The sequence below is a fragment of the Macrobrachium nipponense genome, chromosome 4, assembly GCF_015104395.2.
Source record: "Macrobrachium nipponense isolate FS-2020 chromosome 4, ASM1510439v2, whole genome shotgun sequence".
NCBI lineage: Eukaryota > Metazoa > Arthropoda > Malacostraca > Decapoda > Palaemonidae > Macrobrachium > Macrobrachium nipponense.
Genome location: NC_061100.1, coordinates 79,213,306 through 79,228,181, shown reverse-complemented (window position 1 = coordinate 79,228,181; position 14,876 = coordinate 79,213,306). Strand labels below are relative to the sequence as shown.

Sequence of the window (14,876 nt, the reverse complement as noted above, 5' to 3'; positions counted from 1 at the left end):
AGAAAGTGTTCTCACTCCTTCCAAACCGAGTGAGTATAAGCATGAGGACATTACCCTGCAGCATCAGAAATGAGTTAAGTGTTTTCTTCGCTAAACTCCCGCTGGCAACCAACCCTAAAAGCTGGCTTCACAAACTCGCTGGGTTGGCACCTCCACTTCTCTCGACTGACGCAGGGACAAGACAATGTAGCTACTGAGTAAAAGGTAACTCAACAGGCTAGATTGAAACTCCATCAGCATGTATGTCAGTCTCAAATTCGTTTCCCAACAGGAAAGAGAAAGAAACCGAACCTCCTACTAAAGACAGTTAAAGCGCCAATAAGAGTTTGTATCGAAAGAGTTGGTCTTCGGCTCTCTGCTATTTTGTAAAGAACAAGACAAGCCAAGGCAGGCCTAAAGGGAGATTTGTGCATCCAGGTACGAGAAAAGTTACAAAATGTGCTCTAATAGGAGAAAATGTTGGTTTTCTTCTCCAACATTTAGAGGGTGCCAAAATATAGTAGACAAGCAAGACATATTCTCTATGTGGCCTCTTTCTTCAACTAAATGAGGATACAACGAAGCATAATGTTGCAACAAATGCCAATCAGACCGAACGAGTTCCTCCAACTCCATTTCAAATTCTTCTTCCGCCAGTGGGTAACAGGAGACAGCGGCCGACAAGATGTTAACAAAAGAGCTCAAAGATTGCTCTTTCTTCGTAACCCTTAGCGACAGAAATTAACACTTGTCGATAGGAGGCGACAGCCACCAAGTGCTGTATCACATCCCCCATGACTTGATAAAAGGAAGACAGTCTTCAGCGACTCAGGACTCGGCCAAGTCTGCACAAGTCAACTGAGGGAAAGAAAACAGGGTGCAAGAAAATGGGGAAGATTGGGAGGTGGCGGGAGAGGAGTTACAACTACTCTCCCGCCTTGTCTGAAAGCCAACGTACATACTTGAAAGCATTTGTATATGACACGTCATTAGAAAGCTTTGAAGCTAGAATAATATCCAACTTGTAGAGAACCCCAGATACCATAGACAGCGTAGACTTGAAAGAGAAACATTAATCGAGGCAGCATGAGATTTGCCAATAGCCGAAGGAAAAGCGGACAAAGAACAAATACAAGCATTACAAAGAATGAAGAATAGGTTAGCAGACAAGAATTTAGAATAACCAAAACATGAGTGATCAGATACACGGTAGAAGGAGTCAACATAATATCGGAATGTGTAAAACTCGCTACAGACACATTATCATCTCAATAAACCTGTCTATACCTATATTATATATTATTAATCCTATGCATGATAACACCTCAAACTAGGTGTTGATGACATCAAAATATGCCTACGGAGCAAGGATTAACGTTTACCTAAACGGTCCTTAGGCGAACGCTTCAAAGATCCCAACGCGAACGCTTTAAACAAGATTCAGACCGTGAAACAGGCGAAGTAGGTACTGGAGGGCACCGAACCCCATTGTCCCAAGAACCGACCCGGTCCCTGGCAACGGATACTACCAACTGTCGCAGGGCAGTCCTAGGCTTGGGCTACGTACAGACGAGGGCACTACACCTTACTTTTAACGGGAATGCGAAAAAGAGCGCACACTATCGAGGGATTCGGAACGTTCCTGTCACAAACTCACTTGAACTTGTATTAGAACTAAAATTAGGTTTAATGTCGTGTTCTAATTTCTTGATATGCTTTTCCTGAACTGAATGGGGAGCAGAAGGCAGAGCTACCAAGGAAGTCAACACTCGCGCTACCAAATTGCCTAGTCTGAGTAGGGGTAGCTGCAGGTGAAGGGACACTAAGCAGGACAGAACTGACAGGTTTAAGTCCTGACCTAAATAATTGCTTTTACAATCTATTAGTTCCCCTTCTTTCCTATATCTGGCATATTCACACATAAATTTCTCAGAACAAATCCTTACAATCTTCACATCCAGTTCCAAGATCACACTCTGGACCCCTTCAAATTCCAACATCCTGTTTACACCAAAATCATTCCTACAGAGCCTGATGTTATTGGTTTTACTTCCGGTGACAGATATCCTAAGAAAATGAAATTACAATACCATAAACAGGTGTAAAACAGCCAAACTCCATAGAATACCAACAATCGCCTAATCGCAATGGTGGCAAGGAGAATTCTGACAAGAGCTAAAACATTCGAACACATCTGGTGGAGAACAGGTAAATGAGACAAGTCATCCAGGCAGCCATTCGATTTTTTGTTTGAATGCCGAGTCGCCTAATCAGAGCGGAGATATAGCTAACTTTAACAGTAGGTAAGATTCATCACAAATAATAAACTTTATATGAATATTAATTCATATTCCACATTGAATTTTTTTAATAATAAGGAAACTAAGAAATATTTATTAAAATTAAAATACAAAATGTTTATAAAATTCGCTGAAACCCTAATAAAACACTGCATGTTACAATAATACTAGTTCTTATATGCAGAAAGCCTACACATTAAATACAAAAAAATTAATTGGAAAACAAAATGCACTGACAAAAATAATCATTAAAATGAAAAGGCTAAGTCCCTTACATTGCTTGTTTTTAAATCTCAGTTGTAAATGGAAATAGGCTAACCTGGAACATTTTATCATGGGCTTCTGATATGCATACAAAATGACTAAATAAATAACAGTAATGGAATGCACAGTAGAGCAGAGCAAATGAAGGAGCATTACTTGTAAAATAAGAAAGCTAAATATTTGCCTAATACTATCATTGCTTCCAAACTTCAGTTATTATAAATCACCACCTATGACGACTTGCTAATTTAACTAATGCAAATAAAAACCAACAGTTCTGTAGATGTATCTATCTTTTTTTATGTCTACAGAGAATGACAAGTAAGCAACTGAATTTCCTCTTCAAGCTCAGCCCTTGAAAAAGAGAGAAAATGCTACAGAGAAATCTAACAGGAACAAGATTGGTTTCTACCACACTGAAAATTAGGACCTGCCCCTTAAATCTAGAGTAAAATTAAACAGGCCTTCGATGAGAGATGCAAAGAAATTTTACACCTCCAAAGTAGAGGGTAAATCTTTACATCTTCTGTAAATAATACAAGAAAGTCTTGGCACAAATTCTAATTTTGGAAAAAACAATGATAAAACATAGATTTTCATAAAATTACTTGTTTGGATCTTTACCTACTGTTAAGGATAGCTTATATCTGATAGGCGAGTCGGCATTCAAACAAAACATCAAATGGCTTCCAAGGTGACTGTCTCGTACACCTGTTCTCCACCAAGTGTATGTATATTTTATAGCTCATCAGAATTTTCCTTGATGTACCACTAAGTTTTGGAGAGGCTGGGTGGGGTCTACTTTAACATTAGGTAAGTATCCAAATCATGAATGTTATAATGAAAATTTATATTATTTGGGATGAATCTTACCTATTAAAGATAGCCGATTCCAACACTGAGATGATGATGGTGGATAGTGCAGCTAGACAAAATCTGCCCCGCCAACAGCATGGAACTCAAAACATTCTTACCTGATCTGGAAACCTTTCTGGATCTTACTGCCACTAGAAGTTGTATCCCATTCAGGTAGCAGAGCTCTTACATGTGTGCAGTGAAGAGCAGCCTTGTGGAGAAAACCACTTCAATTCAGATAGAATGAAACAGAAGTGGCATGAGGGGACCCTTGTGCCTGGGTCCAGAAACCTTATATAACAACATTCAACTAAAATCAATGCCTCTATAATATACAGGTATGCTCATATAGTAATGAATATACCTTCATGCTTCCTAAAATATCAAAACCTGGGATTTAAAATCAACAACCTAAAAGATTGCTCTTTCTTTGGTTCAGGAAGACTTTACCCAATACTAATAGTGAACAAAGGGCTTCACTGCTTCAGACACGGTTTGCATGCTTACGATAGTGAGCAGCAAAAACCCTACTACACTTCTACTGCACCACATTAATCATATCCTCAATCAACAAATTGTCATAAAAATAGATGAATGTCTACCTTCAATAAAGGTAAAAGGTATGGAGTTAGTTCTCATGTGCCAGCCTAATCAAATGTATCACAGAGAACCTCATGTTCTTTGACAAGGATGTTCTAAGTTTCTACATCACCAAATAGAAGGTTAACTGTGCCTCTTCCAGGCTTAACCTTTGACAAAGAAATTCTAGGTTTTCTAAAACTACAAAACAAAAGGTTAACTTTGCCTCTTCCAGGCTTAACTTTTGACAAATATGTTTTAGTTTCTAAAATAAAAAAACAAAACAAAAGGTTAACGTTGACTCTTCCAAGATAACATTTGACAAAAATACTACATCTGTTTCTAAAATTACAAAACAAATGGTTAACTTTGCATATACCAGTCGTAACCTATTGAAGCCAATTTAATTGCTCTAACAAGACAGAGAAATGCTTCCTCTTCTTCCTCACCGAAGGTTAAATTGGAATTCTTACAGTTCTCAGAAAAACTTAGTCTTAACTTCATTCTCAGCTCTAAGGCAAAAAGACAACATAGCATTACATTTACAACAACTTTTAAGAGTGTTGCAATAAATTTACTCTTTTTAACTACCAACAGTGCTAACGAATGTTTCATAGTAAATACTTCAATAACAGTTATTCCATCGAAATGTTTCATAGTAACTACTTCAATAAGACTTATTCCAAATCCTCAAAAGGATTTACACATAAAATTTTAGAACTGCATCTAAATTCCAGATAGAGAATGATATTGAGTTGTAGGGACTTCAGTCTCAAATAATCTCAACACCTTAAGGTTCTGATCATTAACCAGATCTAATTGCATGTGACACAATATGTAGTGAGGGAAGCATGGAATGATAACCTTGAAAGTAAGCAGTGAAAAACTCACACTATGTCTAAGAAAGCAGAGAAACTTTGATGTCTACATGGGTACAGGTGCTGAAAATTCCTCTAGAATAGCACCCCAAGCAATACACAAACTGCTACTTTTGATGAGTCCAACAGTTGCTTTCCACTTGATTAAGGATAGAACACATGAGACCTTTGACAATCCCCTTACTGGGAAGACGGTTCAGCATCTCCAAGCGGTCAAGAGTGAGATGCAGAAATTACTGGAATCACATGGAATTTGGTAGTTTGAGTCTATTTTTCCTCAACAGAAGAGACTTCTACCCTAAAAGCTATAGTTTCTGAAAATCATTCGCTCTGAGCCTACTAGGAATCTACAGGAGTCACTCACCAATGACCGTACTCAAAATCTGCCCAGCACTTTCTTTAGAGCAGATAAAGGAGGAAGATACACTAGTCTGAATCAAGTCGAACTTTACAAAAGCACATCCACTGCTCAAGCCTGAGGGCCCTCAAAGGAGTAGTAACATACTGGTCATTCCTGATCATCCACATGCTAATCATGTGGATGATCATCTTTGAGCACTCCTCTAATTACACAGTGACTGTCAACCTCATGGATGGAATGACCACTCTGTAGGTAGGTTTGCCAGTTCTGAAGCATTGTCGCCAAAGCATTGTCCCTCGGTTTCCAGCACTGACATACCGTCATGTTTACCAAGTGTAGTGTTGACTATTCTATGGTGCATTGTAAGTCAGTGTAATGACACTTGCCATGATACTTTGTTTTATGCTACAAAACCTGGATGTAGTTTTGGCATCCCTCCTACAGAACCTGGCTACAACGATGGTCCTGGATTACTTACAAGTTTAATTAATGTTTTCTGTAAATTATCATCTGTTATACTGAGACTACTTTAATTGTGCCTCATTATTCTGACAACTTCTCAAGTGAGGCAATGTTTCTTTAAAAAGCAAGTCATCACCATGTAAGGAGGTTTCTTAAGGGCTAAAATTCTTGAAAAGCAATAAGAGGCTATTCTTCTAATAGATAAGCCTGCAAATTGCAAAAGTAGACCTCATCGCCAAATAACAAAGCACTGAGAAGGAGTTATGGAAGACAACAGATAATCATAATGCGCAGAGACTAAGTCACGTGAAGCAACAGATCCTTAGCCTTTAGAATACTGTTGACAAAGTTGGCCTCCTTGAACCAGTTGACTCAGCAGAAAAGAATTTTTGCTCCTAAAAGATGACACCAGCTGCCTACAGAAAACAAATTCTTTGTGAATACTTAGAGAGGCTCTCTACACAAGCTGAAACAATGCACCTTGGACAGCAATACCTTTCCTGTAAATACACATCAAAGGAACTTGTGAGACCAAGGATGTACTGGGATAAGTAAAATGCCTACTGCATGTCCACCAAAACATTGGATCATTCTTTTGGGAAGTCACTAAAACCATACAGAAAAAAAAAGCATTGGGACAGACACACACACATTGTTCAGTCTCGTTAAGTCCAACACTACACACCAATCCCAAGCTTTTTTATGGCACTAGGAAAAATTCTATGTAAATTTCCAGTAAATTACCAACACCTGCTCCACTGCATTTTCTCTAATTACAACCTCCCACTAAAGAACAACATATTTCTGAAGCAGAAAGACAAAATGGAACCGCTAAAGGAGACTAAGCCAGTGGAGGGGAGCCCAATATCATAACTCTCAAGTACCTCCACCACTTAAGGTTCTGCTCTTAAGTCTCTCCAAGTATGCCAGGAGCCTGTAATAGACCTCCTACCAGAACCTGAGGGCTGAACAGATTCTTGAAAGGTATAAAATACAATTTGTACCAATATTTCCCCCGTTATAACCTAAAAGTCACGGTTGGAAGGTGACCGGAAGGAGAAACCAACAGTTGGGCTTCTGTGCAGATTAAGCCTTTTATGACGGATAAAGAGCATAAATGTTCTCACTTCCAAACCAAGTTAGTATAAGCATGAAAACATTGGCTTGCAATGTCAGAAAAGGGTCAGACAACGCAGTTAAAACTTTGGCACTCTCCTCTCACTAATATCCTACTGGTGCCAAAAGCACTTCAAACTGGCACCAAAACTTCCTAAGCTGGTGCCACAAACACACTAAGCTGGTGCCTCAACCTCTCAAAGTTGGTGCCTCAACCTCTCAAAGTTGGTGCCTCAACCTCTCAAAGTTGGTGCCTCAACTCAAAGCTGGTGCAGAGAAGAGGCAAATATACTAAGCAAAAGTTCAGTAAAAGATATATAATCTTCAATAACCTAAACACAAACCTGGACAACAAACTCATTCTCAGCATGTCAAAGGCACTTGTCAGTCTTTGACTTCAAAGGATCAAGACAAAGAAAACCAAATCTTTGATTGCAGACAACTGAAGTGTCAATAAAGTGCCTGTGTCATACCAGACAGTTCTCCAAGACTTCATAAACCAAAAGACAAGTGCTGGCTGACTTAAAAACAGCTGTGTGTGCCAGATTATGAGAACACTTACAAAATGCACTCTAACTGAAGGAGAAAGCTTAGGTTCTCATTCTCCAAATACCTACTGGCCACCAAAAAGCTCAAAGACAACTCAGATAGCTGGTGACATAAGGCGCCACCAGCCAAGTACCCATGATGAATCCGCAACTTCATGAAAGGGAGATATAAACGCAGTCTGAAGCACTCACCTGAGTCGACTCAAGTAAACTGAGCACAGCAAAACTAAGCACCAAAGAAAACAGGCAATGTTGAGAGGCAGGGGGAAGAGGAGTTATAATTCTCTCACCTCAACAGGCATGAGAGTATTCCCATAAGACACATCCTCAAAAGCTAGAGAAATATTAATTCAGGCAGAAGTAAGAGATGTTATAGCTGAAGAAAATACAAGTAAAGAATGAGCAAGTCCATTCTGACAGAGAAAGAATAGCAGACAAGGCTTTAGAATGCACAGTAGATGTAAAAGAGACTGGTTTAACAATTGAATAAGTCAACATAACATCACAAAAAGTACAACTCATTACAGACACACTATATTAAAAACACTGTCTACGCCTATATAATTAGTCCTATTGGGGCCAACAACCTCATACTGGGTGCTGATGATGGTAGAAGTCACGGAAGTTGCGAAGATTGACGTTCACCAAGAATACCTTTCATCTAACTCATTCAATGAGACTCAGAGCACGAAATATGAGAAGCAGGTGATGAGGAAGCTACAGATGAGGAAGGGCCTTGATATCTTACCTCTTACAGAAGAACGCAAAAATGATTACACACTATGGATGGGACCTGGAACTGTTCCCTAATTTAGACAAACCTTTAACTGACTAAAATGAGGTTTATGTCCTATTCTGACTTCTCAATATGCTTTTCATGAGGGAGGGCAAAAGATGGAGCTAAAGAGGACGTCTCAGTACCAGATAAAGCATTAGTTTAGGAGAGGCCAGGACAGAGTAAGATAACTACATATGTACAAAGGGCCTTGAGAAGGGGGAGAAATGAGAGGGGTTGGTGACCTGACCTATTTGCTTTTGCAATCTATCTGCTTCCCTTTCTTTTCCTATAGTAACAACAAACTTAAGCTGAGAGTCCTCTCTCTAAAAACCCCTACATCCTCACATGTATTTCCAAACAGTATGTCTATCTCTCCAAAAATCAACATCCTGCTAACACAGTGATCATTCCAGTGGAAAGCATCCTAGGAAAAATAAACATACAGTACTGTGATAACAGCAAACAGCCAAAACCATAAAATACCCACAACGGCCTATACACAATGGCAGCAAAGAGAATTCTGACAATTCTGACAAGCGCTAAACCATTCAAAACACACCTGAACAAGTGCACTAGACAGTCATCTGGGCAGCCATTCTTTCTTTTGTTTACAAGCTGACTCGCCTATCAGTGAGGAGATAGGCAGTGCCTGGTTATCTGCAATCAGGTTTTAAGGAGCTTGTCTAGTGATGATGATAACTAGATTTTTGGGGCTGACATGCGCTGATCCCCACATAATGGTGGCATCGATTCCCAAGGATCACCAATTTTTGGTTACTGGTGGTATTTGGTTATCGTTACACCATCAAGAATGGAACACCCACTGATAACCAGGGACCGCCATGTAAGCTATCTTTAATAGTAGGTAAGATTCTTCCCAAATCATACAACTCAGAACTAGTAAGAATATAGAAAAATTATATATTTAAAGATATGCTCTATAGAAACCTACTGCTATGTAGTTTTTGTAGAGTAACTTTAGAAATTAAAAGATAACATATCACTTTACCTACAAAATTCTAGCTAAAATATCAGGTAAAAAATAGGATTAGGATGTATAAAAATGAGAAGTGAATACACATTTTCTACAAAAATATGAGCTTTCACATAATTACTAACTTGTGTACAAGCTGATAACAATAAACGTGCTGTCCATATAATCAAGTAAGTCATGCACAAAATATCATAATTTGGAACTGACAAACTTCCATGATATCCAAAAGAATATTGATGACTAGATCTAAATAATCATTTGGCACCACTAAAAATTGAAGAGAGACTAATCACTCACCCACACAGGATATGGGTAGTCAAAAAACTCTTGAACTTGGGATGACATTACAGTTCTATCCTCTTGCCAGTTACGCTTGAGGAAGATGATGTCGGAGAACCTCCATGACCAGCCAATTGTGGGGACATATCTCATCATGTTTTTCACAAATACTTTGGCACTCTGAAATAAAATAGGTTGCACATAAATACACTACTCATGAAATAAGCACAATAGTACAATCAAATAACATGAAAAATTTCACAGCATCTCATGACAAAATCATAGTACAGTACTCACAAGGAATCAAATATTTGATTTAAAGCTTGAAAAAGTTTAAAGCATTAAAAAGATTAGAAAAGTGCAAATAAGAATAAATAAAGGATAGCAGCATCAAGTTTGCAGACAAAAGCAAGGTTCTGTGAAGGTACTGACGGGGAGGTGGATTATTTTTATGGAAATTTTAAGAACAACTATTCTGTTGGGTATATGTCTGAACCCAATATGTACCTTACATTTTCATTTAGGCAGGAAAATGAGGGGACTGCATGCTGCATTGTTTTAGGATATTCAAGTAGCATCTTTATTTTAGGAAAAAGTTGGGCAATGACTTCACGTGAATATACAGTACAGGTAGTGCTCAAGTTACAATAATCTGATTTTACGATGGGGTTAGCAATTAACCCTCTTGCACACAGGCTGAAAATACAAGGGTGTAAGGTACACGACTTTTCCCCCAGGCCGAAAAGAACACACGCATGGAAAAGTTTTTTGGTAAAATTCGGTACGTCCAAACTATAACCGACACAGTAGTCCCCCATATTTGCGGGGAATGCATACCAGACCCCCTGTGAATAGTTAAAACCTGCAAATAATTGGAACCCCTATAAAAATCCTTAAAACCTATTTTGTTAGTTAAAACTCAAGAAAAACCTACTATAAATTTTTATACCTGGTTTTTTAAATAGTTTTATCACAAAAAGTGCATTTTATGATGAAATTGATAAAAAAAACCCAGGAATTTGTGGATGTTTCTCATAGAAAATACCACGAATAGGCAAATTTTCCGGGAATAATGCGGGGAAATGTTCCTGAAAGAAATCCACGAATGTGATTCCCCGAATCTGGAGAATGCGAATACAGGGGGTCCACTGTAGTATAAGCTTCTGGTTAGTGTTATTATGTCAGTAAATTATTGGATTATTTCCTAAAGCAACCAGAACATCTTTACAAGGCTTAGAAATAATAAAAACGATGTGATGAACATGATATTTTTGAGAAAAGTCATAGATATTTTTTGGAAATAATCATGAAAAATATAATAATTAGGTTTCGGGAGTTTGTTTTCCCCCTAAATTGTATAGAAATGTTTGGCCTTTCATGTGGTGGAAGCAATAATTTTTCTATAAATGTGTTTCCAAATGAGCTGTAATTGATTAAAAAATGCTAATTTTTTACTGAGTGCAATTTTCAGATTTTTGTTGAACCTACTTATGTTGACTTTTGAATCATAACAAAGTAAAGTGAGCTAGCAGCATCGGGTTTGCGTTTTCTTTGAGATTCATCATCTATCAACCCAATGGAGTCAACTACAATTTCTATGATTGACGCTTTTTTTCGTGAATTTTTCCCAAAAATAACTTACATATGACACGCCTGGCTCATCATCTGTGCACTTAAGATAAAAATCACAAATTCTTGGTAATTTGTATTTTTCCTAGCTACATTTACCCCGAACTACTATTGTAGGAGAAACTTGGATTGTCAATCCAGTACCGACCAGATAAAAATGATATTGTTATGATACAATAAAGTTTCATACATACTTACCTGGCAGATATATACATAGCTATCGACTCCGTCGTCCCCGACAGAAATTCGAATTTCGCGGCACACGCTACAGGTAGGTCAGGTGATCTACCAGCCTGCCGCTGGGTGGCAGGACTAGGAACCATTCCCGTTTCCTAATCAGATTCTCTCTTCCACCTGTCTCCTGCGGGGAGGCTGGGTGGGTCTTCAATCGTATATATCTGCCAGGTAAGTATGTATGAAACTTTATTGTATCATAACAATATCATTTTCATACATTCAACTTACCTGTCAGATATATACATAGCTGATTGACACCCTTTGGTGGAGGGCAAGAGACAGCTAACTCCTGACTAGACAGGTAAACAACATATGTTGTAGGTATTTATAGACCTTGGTTCCTCTGTGTTTCTAGACGAAGGGTCGACTTCCTAGCTATTGCATAGGAGTCTGCTTCGTCTCAAGAGCCTTAGCAAGATAGTGATCTGTGGCCAAGAGTTCTTGTGGGTCTACCGATGGGGTCTTATCCACTTACTCGGTCGAGCCTAATTGGCATTTGTCAATGGGTGCTAATCCGCTTATATGACAATGCCTATTGGCATAACTAAGGAGCGCAACACCGATCCCGATCACCTGTTCCTAACATGAGGGTTTGCGCTAGAATTGAAAAAAAAGTTATCCCCCAAACTCCTTTCAAACCTCAAAAAAAAAAAATCACTAAGTTAAAATAAATTCAACTCATTATTAAAGGATCAGTGTCGGCTCCTTATCCCAGCAACGTATCCGCTGACACGTATAAACCAAGAGAGAAGGATCTCTCATAGGTTAACTTGAAGTCCTTCGTGTAATGAGCAGTCAACACATAGTTGCATCTCTCATATGTCAAAGCTAATATGTCTTCCTGACATTGTTACAAAAAGAACAAGAATTTGCAAAAGCTCGCACTTCATGAGCTTTTAAATTCTCAGCTGTTTGAAGGTATCATCAAGTCACTTATGAAGTGCTTTAGAGATCACCATTGTTTCAAAGAAGACTAGGACTTTCTTTGAACTGGATCTCATCTGGATGAAGCCTAGCGCCTGGCTGGCGCCTCGCGCCTGCTTGGCGCCTCGCCCTGGCTGGCGCCTTGCGCCTGCCTGGCTCCTTGCGCCTGCCTGGCTCCTTGCGCCTGGCTGGCGCATCCTGTTTGCCTGGCGCCTCGCGCCTGGCTGGTGCCTAGCACCTTGCCAGTGCCTTGCGCCTGTTTGGAGCCTCGCGCCTGGCGCGTGGCTGACTTCTCCCTACTTGCATCGCAAACTTTTTCCCGATTTGTTTGCCTCTAGCGCACTGCGCCAGGTTGGAGGCCCGCTCTTCTCCTCATCAGACAATGACAGTGTTCATATTGACTGTCTTTCTCTGGCGTCTTCACGCCTGTTTTGGCATTTGGCGCCTGACTGGCGCTACATTGTCCGAAAGTCCTGAAGATCCACCATCGTTTATCAGGAGACTGGAGAAGGGTGGAAGAAATTTTTTCACTTTGAGCTTTTGGCCTTTCCGGCAAGGGGAGGTGATTTTAGTCAGCTACATCCAGTAGACGATAGGAAATCTAAAAGTCCGAGAGACAAGTCTTCCTCCGAGGAGGATCCTTATTGAATACTTCCGTTGCTAACGAGTTCTCCTCCTACATGTTGATGAGTTTTCTCGTTGCAGAAGCTTCCCTATCCTTGCCCGAAGGAAGGGAAGGAGCCTGGAAGTTTAAAAGAGATTCTGAGCTGAAATTGGTAGGACTCCTGATTTCTAGCTCTTCAATGTATCTCTCTGAACCTTTTGGGAAGTAGTTTGAGCCCTCATCGCGTTCCAAAGACTGTCAGTAAACGTTTAAACCTTGTCTTCTTCTGTAGATGACAACGTCAATACATTACCTGGACAACGAAACCTCTATCTGAAAGCGTTGATCCAGGAATAAAAGGCTTTAGTTCTTTTGCCAAACATACTATGCTGGCCAGAACCCATTGCAGAGTCTTCATAGAATTTGATTCCAGATTCTAAAGCCCAAAATTTCACTTGTCCTTTTGATCGTTTAGGACCAAGAGAAACATTTGATTAGGAGCAGTTCCATCTTGTCGGAACACGGAATCTGAGGCCCAAATTAGGATCCCATTCTAAGTATAAGATCACTTACTCTTATCGTATAGAGGTATTGTATAAGATCCCGAAGATCTTAATTCTCTACTATCTCTAATATTCTTTGTCGAGACAGAGTATATCTTTTTACTGTGTTCATTGATAGTATAAAATACCAAGGTGATTCTTCCCCCTGAAAGGGTAGAAAACCATTATGTGGTTCACAGAGGTATCGGAAGAGGACAGTTTCCCCTTTTTCATCTAGCACGATCTGCAGCAACTCTATGTCTTTAACATATTTAAAGGAATTATCAAGCTTCCCTTGAAAAATCCTCTCATTCATATTTACTTCTGGTCAGTCTGCACGCAGACAGACTCAGAGTGGATAGGTTTTTCAGGTCCAATATTTATAATAGATTCCGATAAAATCTCTACTCTCATAGAAAAACCTTCCGACACATGCTGAGAGAAGAACGTGACCTCTGTGAATCCAACCTTTTTATTGCCAAAATGATGCATTCATCTTCTTCCTTTGACGCCCCTTTATTTTAATATCTGTTAAGAATATATATAACTAGGGGAAAAAAGACTAAAGTTTATTCCCCTATTTAAATTAAAGATGGCGTATCTTGCTACCTCTCTTGTTTCGAGGAAAAGGAAGCAATCTATAAGAAGCTCGTTCGTCTTCTACCTTGTGAAGAGATCTGTGAATACTTTCCGCAGGTTCTGACAACTCTTTCCAATAAATGTTAAACATACGTTAACAGTTATAATCGTCGATCAAGAAGGTTCTCACGGACGTGCAAAATCCCGCATCGAACCTGGTAAGGATCGTTACGTTCCGTGTCTGTTTCCAAATAGGTTAAATCGTGCTCTGCCGAATTAAAATCCTTTATAATACCGTCACATTGTGGTAAACAGCATTCATCTAGGAAACTCTTGTAAGGATAGTAGGAATTCTGTAGTTAACCACGGTGTGTGCATAAGGCTTAACCGTAACCGTTATCTTAAGGTGAATTTTCTACTACATTCTTTCCTCGCCGAGACAGAGAGAGATCCTTAGCTAAACGAATACGATGTTATTCATGTTTGCCTAAAAATCCCCTCAATTCGTGGTTAAGTCCCTGATTGTAGGGGGAATATACGGTGAAGCACTCGATCCCTTAGGAGAGAGAGATGTAACCAACCGTTCACGACCGAGAACCGGATGGTACTGGATTGGCTTACAATTACAGCCGTCTCGTTCACTGCCTGGCTGCATTCATTCTGAGTTGCCAGTTACTCCCTTCAATGAATGGATATAATAAAATTATTCTCGAGCCTAAGAAAGCTCTCAATAATGCAAATTTAAGCCAAACAACCTTTGTTAAATACCGAAGCTGAGTAGGTATTGTCGTAACAAACCTTTTAAGCGAAGTCCTTACTAGGAAAATCCTGTAAGGATATAGATAATTCCGTAGCGAACCAGAAAGGCAACTATGGTATGCGTATATGACTTGTCATTCAGTAGTCGTATACATTAAGTCTTCTACGACATTCTTTCCTCTCCGACATGCAGAGAAAGAATGGAAATC

The 14,876-nt window shown here is 39.3% G+C and overlaps 1 protein-coding gene across 5 annotated transcripts in view; it reads right to left on the bottom strand.

Moving 5' to 3' along the window:
* Positions 1-14,876, bottom strand: part of LOC135210968 (1-acyl-sn-glycerol-3-phosphate acyltransferase delta-like) — a 290,759-nt gene that overhangs the window by 141,654 nt on the left and 134,229 nt on the right. For all 5 annotated transcript variants that reach the window (XM_064243957.1, XM_064243958.1, XM_064243954.1 and 2 more), the window contains exon 4: positions 9,412-9,573. In XM_064243957.1, the coding sequence (XP_064100027.1) occupies positions 9,412-9,573 (162 nt within the window). The remainder of the gene's footprint in view (positions 1-9,411; positions 9,574-14,876) is intronic.